Here is a 17,153-nt window from a genome sequence, read left to right as displayed (position 1 = left end):
TTAGTGCAGGGAGAGACGTCAGCAGGCGCTAGGGACAGTGCTAGGAAAGACTTGATTGTGCTTAAAAAACAATTTACAAGTTCAAGGAAAGATTATTCAAGGTGTAGGGAAAGGATAGGGAGGCATCATCTACACTATAAAAGGATAACAGGGTGCAATAAGAGTGTACAGCCTGGGTAATAGGAGCGATTCTATTACACCTTGCTGCACTAATTGGAGATCCAAATTGGTGTTATACTGCTGCTTTTAGGTTGTTTGCAATATATGATAGCGCAGTAATTCCATCAAACCTTGCTTGTGATTGGGGTGCAAGTTCTGTGTGATACAGCCATTTACGGGATGTATTAATAGGAAAGATATGTACGTCCCATTAGCCGTTCTGCATTGATTTTACATAGTTTTTTTTTTAGGGGGGTGTATTAATAAGGAAAAAAAATAAAAAAATTGACGTTCTGTGGTGAAGTTACATCGTACTACAGCCATTTACGTGTAGTTATAGGAAAAATAATACATCTTAATTGCCGTTCTGCGTGTGAATTGTGATTGTTATATTTCTTTTTTTTGGGTGTAGAAATAGGAAAAAAAGGAAAAAATATGTCAGAATTGGCGTTCAGCAGTGAGGTTACATTATACTACAGCCATTTACGTGGTGTATAAAAAGGAAATATACATACGTCGCATTAGCCATTCTGCGGTGAATTGTGATTGTTATTTCTTTTTTTGCGGTGTAGAAATAGGAAAAATAATACGTCTTAATTGACCTTCTGCGGTGAATTGTGATTGTTATTTTTTTGGGGGGGGAGAATTCATAAATATGAAAATAAATATATATCTTAATTGCCGTTCAGCAGTGATGTAACATTGTACTACAGCCTTTTTTTGGGGGGTATTATTTTAATTTAATAATTTTATTATACAGTATGTCAGGCAGACAGGTGACAGGCCCTTCAAAGGGAACGGGCAGCAGCCAAAATGTTTCTGTCGCAGACAGCAGAAGAAGGGGGGGTGGCAGCAGCAGGAATCGCAGCGAGATGCCTCAGCTCCCAGTGTCATCTAGCGGTCGTGTCTTGACCAACAACCCAGAGGTGCTTAAATGGTTGACTCGGTCTTCGACTTCGGCGCAAGTGACATCAGACACCCAGAGCCAAGAATTGGTGGGTTCCTCTGACACAACACTTAGTTGGCATGGCCCGGAATCAGGCACTGTGCCCCCACCCATCCTGGACCTTACTCTGTCATTTTCAGTTCCCTCAGCGCGAGAAGTAATATATGCCGTAGGCTCGGCTACACTTTTCATCGAGGAGGAGCAACCGCTGCATCACCGAGTGGCACGCACCCAATTTCATGCAGTCAAGGCTCCACCACCTCAGCTGAAGGGAGCTGTCTGTCCTGATGCTCCTGCTCCTCCTACTCCTTGTTAGTGATGAGCGGCAGGGGCAATATTCGAATTTGCAATATTTTGCAAATATTTGGTAGAATATTTGTCATATATTCGCAAATTCAAGATTATTTTCTTCATCGCAAAAAATCGACAATGTAATATTCATGTAATGCGCGCAAAATACAGGCGTGGGTCACAAAGCTACATTTTTCAAGCTGCTAGTAGTTTCCTGAGACTGGAGAAAATGGTTGGCATGGCAGAACATTATAGGCAGATAGAGTGCTCAAATATATTCGGGATTGCGAAATCAGCACTAATAATGCAAATATTTTGGCGCAATATGTGCAACTTAACATTTTAACAGGTCTGACTACTTATTAGTGATTGGTGCACTGAGTATTGTTGTGAACTTGTGACATCACAGCACTATGTATGTATGTATGTAGCATACTGTAGGGATTTCCCAAATGGTAGCCTTCGGATAAATACACAGTAGCCTTTTAGTGGTGGAAATCAAAGTAATAAATGTCTTTTATTATTGGCACACCACAATTCAACAGGCGGCAGAGATCAGCTTACTTCAGCCGACACTTAAAGAAAAACAATTCAGTCTCGAATCTGAACAAATCACATAGGAAGTTTTAAGGCACGGTACCGTACTCCACACGGAGTGGATGGGGACCTTGCTTTGTCCTTTGTCTCTATGCAGAGACCCTCTGGTTTTCACTCGGCTCCAAAAACACACAGCTACACAGAGCTCCACCATCAGCCAGGTAATCACACCCCTTGACCCTGCTGGCTGACTTTTTGTAAGCCCGTCAAAACCCAGCCTGGACCATGGGGAGTAGCCACCCACCCAGCACTATAGCTACTACCAATAAGAGTCGTCCCGGATTAGCTTTTCACAGCTATGCTAACTACCAAAGTGTCCATCAGAAACTGCTGCGGACCTATGCACTACTGGCTCCTACTTCACCGAGGCCAGGAACCTCGGTGACACATATCTTCCATCTATGATGGTCCCTTGTGCATTTCTACAATACATACATACATACATACATACATACAGTACAGACCAAAAGTTTGGACACACCTTCTCATTCAAAGAGTTTTCTTTATTTTCATGACTATGAAGGCATCAAAACTATGAATTAACACATGTGGAATTATATACATAACAAACAAGTGTGAAACAACTGAAAATATGTCATATTCTAGGTTCTTCAAAGTAGCCACCTTTTGCTTTGATTACTGCTTTGCACACTCTTGGCATTCTCTTGATGAGCTTCAAGAGGTAGTCCCCTGAAATGGTCTTCCAACAGTCTTGAAGGAGTTCCCAGAGATGCTTAGCACTTGTTGGACCTTTTGCCTTCACTCTGCGGTCCAGCTCACCCCAAACCATCTCGATTGGGTTCAGGTCCGGTGACTGTGGAGGCCAGGTCATCTGGCGCAGCACTCCATCACTCTCCTTCATGGTCAAATAGCCCTTACTTTCAAAGTTTTCCCAATTTTTCGGCTGACTGACTGACCTTCATTTCTTAAAGTAATGATGGCCACTCGTTTTTCTTTACTTAGCTGCTTTTTTCTTGCCATAATATAAATTCTAACAGTCTATTCAGTAGGACTATCAGCTGTGTATCCACCTGACTTCTCCTCAACGCAACTGATGGTCCCAACCCCATTTATAAGGCAAGAAATCCCACTTATTAAACCTGACAGGGCACACCTGTGAAGTGAAAACCATTTCAGGGGACTACCTCTTGAAGCTCATCAAGAGAATGCCAAGAGTGTGCAAAGCAGTAATCAAAGCAAAAGGTGGCTACTTTGAAGAACCTAGAATATGACATTTTTTCTGTTGTTTCACACTTGTTTGTTATGTATATAATTCCACATGTGTTAATTCATAGTTTTGATGCCTTCAGTGTGAATCTACAATTTTCATAGTCATGAAAATAAAGAAAACTCTTTGAATGAGAAGGTGTGTCCAAACTTTTGGTCTGTACTGTACATACATACATACAGCAGAGAGTACAGCAATAACATGGCTGTCTCTCTCAGATCTGCAAAATACTGCATACAAGGGCTGCTGGGGAGGTTCTTATATAGTAAGGGGTAGGCAACTTTCCTATTGGTTGCTAGGGATGTTGCTAAGCTCAGAAAAAGACATTGCAGCCTTCTCATTGGCCCCTAAGTAGATGGGAGGTTACTGATGATGAAAAAAAATCTCGAAAATTAAAGATTACGACTATATATCACTATATTCAAAATATTTGCAAATTCTCGAAGTGACGATATTCGCAATTAATATTCGCTATTCGAATATTCGCGCCCAACACTACTCCTCGTCAGTCATTCCGTCAGCAATCGATCACCGAAGCAATTGCCAAGAGACAACAGTATGCGTGCACTCATCCAACAGTGCAGAAGCTGAGTGTGCTCCAATTGTTGCTGGTGCTACAGTCCCTTCCTTTACAATTGGTGAACTCTGCACCTTTCAAAGTACTGATGGCTTGGGCCGAGCCAAGGAAGAGAGTCCCAAGCCGTCATTTATTTGCACACATATGTAGAACAGAAGGTGGGACAGTCCTTGAGCCTGTTGGTGTCACAGCCAAAGTGCACGGCAGCGCCAACGCGTGAACCTGTAACTACGGTCAAGGACCGCTGGGTAAATGTGGTTCCTGCCCAGCCATACCAGCAACTTGGCTAGGTGACACCGCTTTCGCCTCCATGTTCTCACGCTTTTGGTCCTGCGACAATGTCCGCCTCCGCCTCTGCCTCCTCATCCTCCACTGTGTCCTCACCCTCCACTGCAGGGACAATTCACAGTGCTCCTCCAGCATACCACATGCACTTCAGCCACTCATACACCGCAAAGCACACTCTCCTTGAGCTGCAGCAGCAAAACGGCGTCCCGCATGATAGGCTGATATACAACGTTTCCACCAGTTGGAATTCCAACCTCCATATGTTGGACCGATTATATGAACAGAGAAAGGCCATAAACGATTTCTTGATGATACAGGCAGACAGAGGTACTTCCTTGTGTAATTTCGATGTTAGCCAGTGGCAGCTCATGCGTGACACTTGCCGTTTGCTCGGGCCCTTAGAGGAGGCCACTTTATTTGTCAGTTGCCAGGACTACGGGATGAACAATGTCATTCCACTGATTCATGTCCTGGAACAGATGCTGCTAAATCTGGCTGGCCTGGGGACAGGAGACATGGCAACTACATCCGACGCCCACATGAGCCCTGTGTGGGCTGAACTAGAAGAGGAGAAGGACATTCGAACACAAGCAATGTGTAGAGATATGGCAGGTTTTTCTACACAGGGGACAGGTGAGGAGGAGCAGGAGCAGAGGCAGATAACCCAGACACACAGTGCCAGTATGCAGTGGAGACTTCACTGGCGCAAGCGGCCCGTTGCATGCTCAGTTGCTTGCGTAGTGACAGCCAAATTGTTACCATTTAGCAGAGGGATGACTACTGGCTCTCCACAATGTTAGGACCTCGCTCCCGGTCCTAATGGAGGCCTTTTTTTACACCCACTGAAACTTAAGTCTAGAGTCACTGATGAGCAGTTTTCTTCACCCGCCTACTTAAGAAACTACTCACCAGCAGCAGCAGGTAGACATAGAGCAGAACCTGAACCAGCAGGTTGTGGCATACTTGGAGTGCACCTTGCCACCCTACATCGAAGATCCCCTGGACTCCTGGGCAGCCAAAATCGATTTGTGGCCCCAACTGGCCGAGTTTGCCCTGGACAAGCTTTCCTGCCCGGCCAGCAGTGTAGTATCAGAGCGGGTTTTTAGTGAGGCGGGGGGCATAGTTACCCCAAGGAGAACTCACCTGTCCATCCAAAATGTGGAGAAAATGACCTTTGTGAGGATGAATCAGGCGTGGATCAGCCAGAATTTTCAAACACCAGTGCCTGATACATCAGACTAGATCATCCATGGTGCCACACCTACACAGAGACATGTTTCTTCTGGCTACCTGCTTCGGCTACTATTCTGATGCTGCCACCCGTCTAATGCTAAACCTGTTGCCAGGTGTCCTGCAGCCACCCACCATCTCCAGCTGGTATTGGTATTGCTCCCCCCCCTCCCACTATGTCACTGGGCCACTCTGTGGTCTTCTTATGCTGCTGCCATCTCACCACTATGTCACTGGGCCACTCTGTAGTCTCCTCATGCTGCTGTCACCTCCACAATATGTCACCTTGCCACTTTGTGGCCTCCTGATGCTGCTGCCACCTCACCACTATGTCGCTGGGCCACTCTGTGGTCTCCTCATGCTGCTGCCACCTCACCACTATGTCACTGGGCCACTCTGTAGTCACCTTATGCTGCTGCCAGCTCACTACTATGTCATTGGGCCACTCTGTGGTCTCCACATGCTGCTGCCACCTCCCCACTATGTCACTGGGCCACTCTGTGGTCTCCTCATGCTGCTGCCATCTCACCACTCTGTGGTATCCTCATGCTGCTGCCACATCACCACTCTGTGGTCTCCTCATGCTACTGCCACCTCACCACTAAGCCACTGGGCCACTCTGTGGTCTCCAAATGCTGTTGCCACCTCACCACTATGTCACTGGACCACTCTGTGGTCTCCTTATGCTGCTGCCATCTCACCACTCTGTGGTATCCTCATGCTGCTTCCACATCACCACTCTGTGGTCTCCTCATGCTACTGCCACCTCACCACTAAGCCACTGGGCCACTCTGTGGTCTCCAAATGCTGTTGCCACCTCACCACTATGTCGCTGGGCCACTCTGTGGTCTCCTCATGCTGCTGCCACCTCACCACTATGTCACTGGGCCACTCTGTAGTCACCTTATGCTGCTGCCAGCTCACTACTATGTCACTGGGCCACTCTGTGGTCTCCACATGCTGCTGCCACCTCCCCACTATGTCACTGGGCCACTCTGTGGTCTCCTCATGCTGCTGCCATCTCACCACTCTGTGGTATCCTCATGCTGCTGCCACATCACCACTCTGTGGTCTACTCATGCTACTTCCACCTCACCACTATGCCACTGGGCCACTCTGTGGTCTCCTTATGCTGCTGCCATCTCACCACTCTGTGGTATCCTCATGCTGCTGCCACATCACCACTCTGTGGTCTCCTCATGCTACTGCCACCTCACCACTAAGCCACTGGGCCACTCTGTGGTCTCCAAATGCTGTTGCCACCTCACCACTATGTCGCTGGGCCACTCTGTGGTCTCCTCATGCTGCTGCCACCTCACCACTATGTCACTGGGCCACTCTGTAGTCACCTTATGCTGCTGCCAGCTCACTACTATGTCACTGGGCCACTCTGTGGTCTCCACATGCTGCTGCCACCTCCCCACTATGTCACTGGGCCACTCTGTGGTCTCCTCATGCTGCTGCCATCTCACCACTCTGTGGTATCCTCATGCTGCTGCCACATCACCACTCTGTGGTCTACTCATGCTACTTCCACCTCACCACTATGCCACTGGGCCACTCTGTGGTCTCCTCATGCTGCTGCCACCTCACCACTCTGTGGAGGTGGATGCTCCACAGGCAGGATCCATTTTTTTTGTGGGTTATTGCTCTGACGGATCAGAGGAATGGCAAAATAATCAGTGACGTCAACACAAACTTACTGCTGACACCCTCTCCACTCTGTCGGGGGGCTCTACTTGTATAAGTGTTTAATAGAACAGGTTCAGTATACATCTATGTGGATTCAGCTGACAACGGTGTAAAAGGAGAGCGCTTTTTCACTCTATAGTAGGATCTTGGTCCAATGCACGGTTCTTTATACCTGACGCTAACATTGACCTGTAAGGATAAGTTCACACTTGAGTTATCTAGTCAGTTTTGGCCCCGTAGTTGACCAAATGAGTGAAGTGAGAAGTGACTCTAAGAACGACACATGTCATCTGCATGTCATATGGACTCACAGTATTATTTCACTACCACAGCAGACTCCCTATGCGTGTTACTGCATGGTACAGTGTTCTACACCACTATACAGTGTCTCTGAGCCAGGAAATAGCTGGTTTGTAACGCGGTTCGTCACAAATAAATTTGGATCAAATCAAATCTTTCCAGAGAATTTGGCGAATCGACCTAATTGAATTTTTGAGAAATTCGCTCATCTCTAATCATAAGGTTGTCCAAAAGTATGGAGACAACTGAATAGATTGGTAGCAAATGTGTGAGGGGAGATCTCCAACACAGTGCCCAATTTGAAAACTGCAATCTTGGAACCAAGTAAATATATTAAAATGGGAAGGGGTGCAAGTGACATATCTATCTGATACAGAATTTGATGAGGAATCCAAATTTGTGACATACTTTTATTCCTGCCAAAGTTATTAACAATTTTCTCTTTGTTACAGACACAGATATAACTGAAAGAATAAAATGCAAGGAGAGGACAGAGATTGTGTCGATCTCTTAATAGGAAAGTAACCAAGCCATAGCAGCATATTTTAATGCCCATCACCAGACAACCCATCCACCAAGGCATAGTTGACAAACAAGTTCTGTGTTGGACCTGTCAAAAAGTGGACGTAACAAAACTACCACAGACAAAGCAACTTCAATCGCCATCCTGGTGTCCTTCAGCAGGAGCCCACATCGTAACAGCTGGTGTTTGTCACCAGAGAGTGGGGTGAGTCTAACCACCATCAGAAAGATACTGGCTGTGCAAACATGCCACCCATACAAGATCCAGTTGCTGCATCATTTCAATGAGGATGATCCCGACCCCTATATTGAATGGGTCTCAAAGCAATTGCAATGGGACTCATATTTGGCAGAAACTGTTCAGCAAAAATTGGGAGATCTACATAATCTCTGTAGTGATGGGAAGTTCGAATCATTTAAATTAATCAGTTCATTCAAAAGAACCGATTAATGAATCAAATCTTCGATTTACTTGCTGAGTCGGCTGACAAGCAAGTAAACAAAAGAAACAAGCATCCAGGGGGTGGGGAAAACTCAGGACTGGGGGGAAGGGGTAATATAATTAAAATGGTTGCAGACCAGGTGGGTTGGGAGGGCCCAGCCTTCACCCTAGGATCATGTTACACAAGACCTGCTAGAGTCTCTGCTACCTCACATGGATCAGCTCAGTCTGATGAATTGACTCCTCCAGTCCAGTGAAAGGAATCGATTCAAAACAACAACAACGAAACATTTGTAAAATGTTTTTCTCCCGTAGGACTCAAAGCGCATTCAAAAGAACGATTAGTTCGAGAACTGGACATCTCTAAATCTCTGTCCTCTCGTTGCCCCATTTTCCATTTATTCAGGTGTCTCCATACTTTTGGATCACCCTGTACTATGATTTAAAGGGAGTTTCCAGGGGAATGCATTTTATTTAAAAAAAATATAAAAAATGGTGTGTGTAATTAGATTATATTGATATTATTCACTTGGACCCTCCGTGTCTGTATATACCTGTATGACTCTATTCCTCGTGAGCTTTGAGTGACCGAAAGTACACTGGAGTTACTGGGATCATTGCTAGGTCTGGGTGCTCAGCCAGATACTAGACGTAGTTCTCAGCCTTGAGTTAGATAAGGGAGAAACAAGATATCATGCAGTGATCATGCGGGATCATCCCTACGTCTCAACCTATGAGTTTAGATGTGAAATATGATAATGCACGTTATGTAAAGTTGGCCGGTCGTCACTCCCCTGTTTCTAAACTTACACGCAGTTTTAATAAAGTGGAATCAGCTTCGAGTACACCTACTGCCTATGTCTCTATTTATTCTCACAGCTGGTACTTATCAGGAATGCAAGATAATTTAAATTAAATGTGACAATTTGAGTAAGAATCCGCTTAGGTTTCGATAACAGGGTGGAATGGGTTAAAAAAAAAAAAAAAAAAAAGCTACCACTGTGGTCGTGGCTGCACTTTACCATAGAAAATGACTTGGCTTCTCAAGTCAATCACTGACTGAAGTGGACCACTGCTCGTCAGGTCACCAAAGAATATGATTAGAGATGAGCAAACCCGGAAAACCCGAATTGGCTGCTTCGCCAAATAAAAAAAAAATATTGCTTTGTTACAAATTACTTCATCACGAATCGCATTTTTTTGTAAGTAGTAGGTGCAATGACAAGGAGCTGCGATAGCGCCGCTCCCCATCATTATACCCCTCAGATGCCACGTTCATCGTTGATCAGGGCATCTAAGAGCAAAAAAAGTGTAAAATTAAAAGAGAAAAAAAATTACCGTGGCATGCACCTAGTTTGCAGATGGAGGGGGCTCCCTATCCGCCCCCTTTGGGTCCCTGTGCTACGATGATGGGGTCTCCACAGGCAGGCTGTCAGTGTATTACACTGGTAATACACTGACAGTCAATGCATTACAATACACTATGTATTGGAATACACTGTAGAGAGAATAGACCCCCAAAAGTTAACACAGTGTAGCAAAAATAAGTTTAAAAAATGGGTTTTTTAAAAATAAAAAAATAAGTTCAAGGGAAAAAAAGCACCCTTTCCTCTCATCAAGCCATATACAATAAAAAAAAAATATAGATTAGGTATCTCCATGTTCGTATTGACTGGCTCTATAAAAATGTCACATCATCTAGCCCGCCAGATGAACACCGTCAAAAAAATATAAATAAAAACGGTGCCAAAATAGCCATTTTTTGGTCACTGCCTTTCAAAGTGTAGTAGTGAATGCAATGAAAAAGTACAATGTTCCCTACAATGATACCACTGAAAACGTCACCTCATCCCACAAATGAGCCCCTAAACAAGATGACTGACACAAAAATAAAAAAGCGTATTTAAAAAGAAAAAAAAATTAAAATATAGACATTTTAGGTATTACTGTATCCGTAATGATCTGCTCTATAAAAATATCTTATGGTCTACCCCTTCAGGTAAATGCTGTAATATTTTTTTTTAAATGATATCAAAACAGCCATTTTTGTCACCTTGCCTTAGAAAAAGCGTAATGTACCCAAAAATGGTACCAATGAAAATATCAACTTATCCCACAAAAAATAAGCTCCCACACAAGATGATCAGCAGAAAAATTTAAAAAGTATATCGCTCTCAGAAAATGGTGACTGAAAAACAAGAATTTTGTTTCCAAAAATGCTTTGTGTAAAAGTGGTAAAACGTTAAAAAAAAACTATATAAAATTGGTATTTCTGTAATCGTACTGACCAGCACTATAAAGATAATGTGTCATATTTCCCGCACGGTGTTCGCCGCAATAACGAAACGCAATGGCAGAGTTGCTGCCTTTTCTTTATCCAGCTATCCAAAAAGCTAGATAGACAGCGATCTAAAAGTTGTATGTACCCCAAAATAGAACCAATGATAAAGCTCCGTTGAGAGAAAAATTAAAATGGTTGGTTGTCAGAAAATGGCTGCACCGATCTCCAGAGGCTGATGAATACCAACATGGCGCCCGTAAACCATTCCACCAAAATCTGCCCTCCAAAAACCATATGGCGTTCCTTCTCTCCTGATCCCTGCCATGTGCCCAAACAGCTATTTAAGACTACATATGGGGTGTTGCCGTGTTCAGGAGAAAATTCTGAACAAAATTTGTTGTGCTTTTTCTTTGTAACCCCTTGTGAAAATGAAAACTGGGGAGCTTATGCAACACTTAAATAAAAATCTTTATATTCACAACCAAGTGTTTCTAAATTCTGTGCCTGTAGGGTTAAAGTAGTCAGTACACCCCTCAATAAATTCCTTGAGTGGTGTAGTTTCCAAAGGGTCACTTTTTGGGGCATTCTACTGTGGGGGTACCTTAGTGTGCCTTCAAATTTAACATGACGCCCAAAAACCATTCAAGCAAAATCTGCCCTCCAAAAACCACATGTCGCTCCTCTCTTCTGAGCCCTGCCGTGTGCCCATACAGCAGTTTACGACCACATATGGGGTGTTTCTGTAAACTTCAGAATCAGGGTAATAGATATTGAGGTTTGTTTGGCTATTAACCCTTGCTACCTTACAGGAATAAAAATACTGTAGATTAAAATGTAAAATCTGAAAAAAAGAGAAATTTTGAAACTTCACCTCCATTTCCTTTAAAGCCTCATTCACACGTCCATGTCCGTGCTCAAATCCGTGAGCAGGTGGTCAGTGATGCATCCGTGAAGCTGTCGGTGAAGGATCTGTGTTGGGTCCGTGTGTCTGTTTTTTGCTGTGCGTGTTGCATCCGTGTTTCACTGACACTGAACAGTTGAAAAATAATTTTCAGAGCATCTCTTCTTAATGATCCGTGAAACACAGATGGCATCCGTGTTGCATCCGTGGATTTCAGAGACCCATAGACTATAATGGACATCTTAACATCGTAAATGCCATGAACATGAAATTCACATACAAATATGGAGGTGACAGGTTAAGGTTTCTGGATGTCCTCATATCCACACAGGGGGGAGAGTTGGTTGCTGAGGGCTATCGCAAGCCCACGGCAACTAACTCTGTTACAGTTTTCTAGCTACCACCCGATTCACGTAAAAAAGGCTGTACCCTATGGTCAGTTTGTCAGCCTGCAAAGCATCAATGGGACCGAGGAGGGTTTCAGGAGACAGGCTTTGGACCTAAGGGGCCGCCTGTCTGCTAGGGGTTATCCCTCAGCCCTATTGAATGAGGCCCTTTCTAGGGTTACTGATGTGAGGTCAGAAAAATCAGCAGAAAGACAACAAGTTAAAAAAGAAGGGCGTATTACTTCAAAACCTTTTGTTTTCTCAGTCCGATGGCGGCTCCTATTAAAAAAGTAGTGAGGACCCACTGGGAGTCGCTGAAGCAGGACGAGAGCTTGGAGAGTATAGGGGATATTCACCCGTTAATTGCGTTTAGAAAATGTCGTACTCTGAAGGACAGGTTGGTTCGTAGTCTCTTCACTGTACGTGGGACGACTACGTGGCTAGACAGCCTTCAGCCTAAGGGCAATAGATGCTGTGGAAACTGTTTGTTCTGTGCCTTTAACCCCCAGTGGGATGTGTTGTCCTTTAGGGGTTTGAGGCACAGGTTGAACACATTGATTACGTGCCGAACGAAGTTTGTGGTGTATGTAATATCTTGTATATGCGGGAGATTCTATATTGGGAAAACCATCCGCAGTATGTTTGAGATTGTCTTTCTGTGTTGGTTTTGGATATCAGGTTGGCTTTCTTTTGTGTAAAGGGTCTGTGGATATATGTGGTGCAATCCGGTCTTTACTGTTAGTAACCTCCCAGTATAGCGAGTGACGACCTCACCTGTGGGCGGGTTGAGCACCAGGTGTGGTATTAAGACCTGCATTGCCCACACATACAGACTTAGGCCAGAGGAAGCGCATACAAGCGCGAAACGGCTGTTGCCGACTTTTTACATTTGCATTCTATGTTGTCTGTCCCGCTGACCCAGCTTTTAATAATGGAAGAATAAAGAAAGTTGTTTACATCCGGAGGTGAGTGCCGCAATTTCCTTTTTCTTGTGCACTGGATTGTTGAAGATATTGCCTGTCAATGCAGAGCACCACTAGATGTTTTATTATATATGCTTTGGTTTGCATTTGTGACGCTATCAGTAGAAGACTGTCTTTACATTCACGTAGTGCCACTCAAGCTTTTTCTACGGTCTGATTGATGATTGATAATGGACATGATGGATCCGTGAACATGGACAAAATAGAGCATGCATCAGTGCTAAAAACACGGACCCACGGACCGTGCTAAAACACTGATATCTGAATACACACATTAAAATGAATGGAGATGTGTGCTGTCCGTGGAGAACACATACGGCACACGTCCGTGAAACACTGACGTGTGAATAAGACTTAATTCTTGTGAAACATGTAAAGGTTTAACAATGTTTTTAAAATCAGTTTTGAATAACTTGAGGGGTGTAGTTTCTAAAATTGTGTCATTTATGGGTGGTTTCTACTACTTAAGACTCACAAAATGACTTCAAAACTCAATTGGTCCTTACAAAAGTGGATTTTCCTTAAAAATGTAAAAATTTGCTTCTAAAAATCTAAGCATTTGAATGTCCTAAAAAATAAAACCTCCAGCCTGAGGTGTAGAAGAGTAATAACTCATCCCACAGTACCCCTCACCTAAACCAAGCAACTGGTCAACTCGGGCTCAACATACATGGGAACATGTTCAATAGTGATGAGCGGCAGGGGTCATATTCGAATTCGCGATATTTCGCGAATATTTTGTAGAATATTCGTCGAAAATTCGCAAATTCGAAAATTCGCTAAAATTCACGATTTTTTTTACTTAAAAAATCAGAAAGGTAATGATTGTGTAATATGCGAATTTTCGGAATTCGAATTTTCGGATTCAAATTTTTTATTGCGAATTTTTCAACTTACAACTATTAGACAAAGAAGATTAGATCACTATATTAGCTAAATTGCTCTATTCGATTTTTTCGAATATTTTCTATATTGCTATAACTTTGTTTTTTCGAATATTCGTAATATTCTAAAACAAGAATATATAGCATTATAGCGAATATTCAAAAAGAACGAATATAGAGCAAAATTCGCAAACACTACTACTCCTAAAGTTAAGTATATTGCAGCCTTCTTATTGGCCCACAAGCTAGAAGCAGTGAGGGATTATGTATACTGATAAAAAAAATAAAAAAAACGGAAATTTTTTTTTTCTAATATTCGAAATTTCGAATATATATAACTATATTCGAAATTTTTGCGAATTTTCAAAGTGCCTATATTCGCGATAAAAATTAGAAATTCGAATATTCGTGATCAACACTAATGTTCAAGACTGATGGAGAAGCATCCCTGGTGACTAACACATGAAGTTGGTTGAGAGAATAACTAGAACATGCAAATCATTTATCAAGGCAAAGGGGAGCAACTTTGAAAAATCAAAAATTTTAGACAGTTTCTGGTCACTGCATACTGTAGGTTGTATTACTTCTTAGTCTAAATTGCATGAAAATGAAATATAAGGGATCCCCAGTAATGGGGTGTGTGATAAATATTAGTAAATAAAGTACTCTTCACTCACCTGGGGATACTTATAGATTCCAATCACACTCGCCATTGAAACTGATAAAGATGATTGTTGATGTCCAACTATACCGACCAATTGACCCTTCTGGTAGCAGTTGTAATTTGGAGTAATGATTTCTCTCCCTGTTATAACACAGAGTGTATTCTGCAGAGCTCTCCTTTCTGCCTCACATGAGTCATAGAGAATGTAGCCCAGGGTAATATTTGGTAAGATGTCCCCTCGACTGTTTATTTCCTGTATGGCAAAAATGAATGCCAGGAGGTGTCTGAGGTAATAGAGCATTGGGCTGCAACAGACAAGGATCAGTGAATAATAATGACCGAAGCATAAATAACACAGAGATTAAGCAAACCACCTCACCGCCATAGACCTCCAGGAATGTACATTAGCCTCTTTACTTCCTAAACGGACTGAACTTCAGGCCAATTATTGGGTATAAGGTGCTGGCGATCACTTGATGAACGAGCAGATGCATGTTTGTCTTCATACAGCGGAGATGACGACTGCAGGTAAATGTAGTCCTTATCTCCGTTGATAATCAGCCAATTATCGGGAACATCTGGTTCATTCCCAATAATTGCCTGACACATCAGTCTGTGTAAAGTGACCTTAATGCCACCACTGATTCTACGCTGCACCATGTCGGCACCAGTGTACAGTACAGACCAAAAGTTTGGACACACCTTCTCAGTCAAAGAGTTTTCTTTATTTTCATGACTATGAAAATTGTAGATTCACACTGAAGGCATCAAAACTATGAATTAACACATGTGGAATTATATACATAACAAACAAGTGTGAAACAACTGAAAATATGTCATATTCTAGGTTCTTCAAAGTAGCCACCTTTTGCTTTGATTACTGCTTTGCACACTCTTGGCATTCTCTTGATGAGCTTTAAGAGGTAGTCCCCTGAAATGGTTTTCACTTCACAGGTGTGCCCTGTCAGGTTTAATAAGTGGGATTTCTTGCCTTATAAATGGGGTTGGGACCATCAGTTGCCTTGAGGAGAAGTCAGGTGGATACACAGCTCATAGTCCTACTGAATAGACTGTTAGAATTTGTATTATGGCAAGAAAAAAGCAGCTAAGTAAAGAAAAATGAGTGGCCATCATTACTTTAAGAAATTAAGGTCAGTCAGTCAGCTGAAAAATTGGTAAAACTTTGAAAGTAAGGGCTATTTGACCATGGAGGAGAGTGATGGGGTGCTGCACCAGATGACCTGGCCTCCACAGTCACCGGACCTGAACCCAATCAAGATGGTTTGGGGTGAGCTGGACCGCAGAGTGAAGGCAAAAGGGCCAACAAGTGCTAAGCATCTCTGGGAACTCCTTCAAGACTGTTGGAAGACCATTTCAGGGGACTACCTCTTGAAGCTCATCAAGAGAATGCCAAGAGTGTGCAAAGCAGTAATCAAAGCAAAAGGTGGCTACTTTGAAGAACCTAGAATATGACATATTTTCAGTTGTTTCACACTTGTTTGTTATGTATATAATTCCACATGTGTTAATTCATAGTTTTGATGCCTTCATAGTCATGAAAATAAAGAAAACTCTTTGAATGAGAAGGTGTGTCCAAACTTTTGGTCTGTACTGTATATGTCGTCAGTGTTTATGGGAGGCCCTATGTTGATCATGCCATGTTGAAAAATTGAATGGTTACCCAGTTGTGGGATCCCACTGAGTTGGTGCCTTATATCTATAAAAAGATTTGTGAATTGTCTTCTTTCATGAACATGCAGGACATGCTTTAATTACTAAACATAGTCCCTGAGCTTGACATATATGCAATTTATTGAGAAAATATAGACACTTACAACTGACAGGTGCTTTCTGATGGTGCACTGTTAAAATCAAGGCCAGACATTGTTGCTGAATTGGAGACCTTCAGCACCCCTCCAATAATCGCATCTCCTTCCATCACATAGGAATTAGGGATATACATTTCTTCCAAGTAACACACTGGATTCCTAATGGTATCATTAGTAATGGAAAATTTAGAAAACAGGAACAATGGGTTGATGCATTTCAGCAGTGTTTCTGCCAGCCCACTCTGGTTAAAGAGAAATACAATTTCTATTACATATAAATGCAGTAGCCCAGAATGGGGTCACTGCAAAGAGTACATTTTTGTAATGCTCTATTGTAAAGGGAAATGCTGTGATTTCTTATATTTGTACGCCTTGTCTTGTGTGGACAAGCAAAGGTTAACAATCCCTTGGTACATCCCTTAGGCCTCATGCACACGACCGTTGTGTGCATCCGTGTCCGTTGTTCCGTTTTCCGTGATTTTCTGCGGACCCATTGACTTTCAATGGGTCCATGGAAAACTCTGAAAATGCACATCCGCGTCCGTGATCCGTGTTTCCAGTCCGTCAAAAAAATATGACCTGTCCTATTTTTTGGACGGACAACGGTTCGCGGACCCATTCAAGTCAATGGGTCCGTGAAAAAAACACTGAGGCACACAAGATTGTCATCCGCGTCCGTGTCCGTTTTTTTCCTATAATTTTCAAGGCAAACTTGACTTAGATTTTTTTTTCACTTTTCTTGTCTGGTGATCCTCCAAAAATCAAGGAAGACACACTGTTAGGAAATCTCAACGTCCCACTTGGTACCCCTGGCACCAAACTTCTAGTATCGGCTTGGTTTGAGTCTTGTTCTGACGTCAGGAGAGCGATTCACTCAGTAGGGAATAACAGACACAACAATGATGTACTGAATGAGAACTCTGAAGTTTATTTTTAATGCACACAGATTATAT

The 17,153-nt window shown here is 42.9% G+C and overlaps 1 protein-coding gene across 1 annotated transcript in view; it reads right to left on the bottom strand.

Moving 5' to 3' along the window:
- Window positions 1-17,153, bottom strand: part of LOC120998899 (vomeronasal type-2 receptor 26-like) — a 158,522-nt gene that overhangs the window by 124,928 nt on the left and 16,441 nt on the right. Inside the window, exon 2 of the mRNA XM_040429778.1 lies at window positions 14,385-14,676. Coding sequence (XP_040285712.1) covers window positions 14,385-14,676 — 292 coding nt within the window. The remainder of the gene's footprint in view (window positions 1-14,384; window positions 14,677-17,153) is intronic.

This window comes from Bufo bufo, chromosome 4 (genome assembly GCF_905171765.1).
Source record: "Bufo bufo chromosome 4, aBufBuf1.1, whole genome shotgun sequence".
Classification (NCBI taxonomy): Eukaryota; Metazoa; Chordata; class Amphibia; order Anura; family Bufonidae; genus Bufo; species Bufo bufo.
The sequence above is the reverse complement of the archived record's forward strand: the minus strand, read 5'-3'. Positions and strand labels throughout refer to the sequence as shown.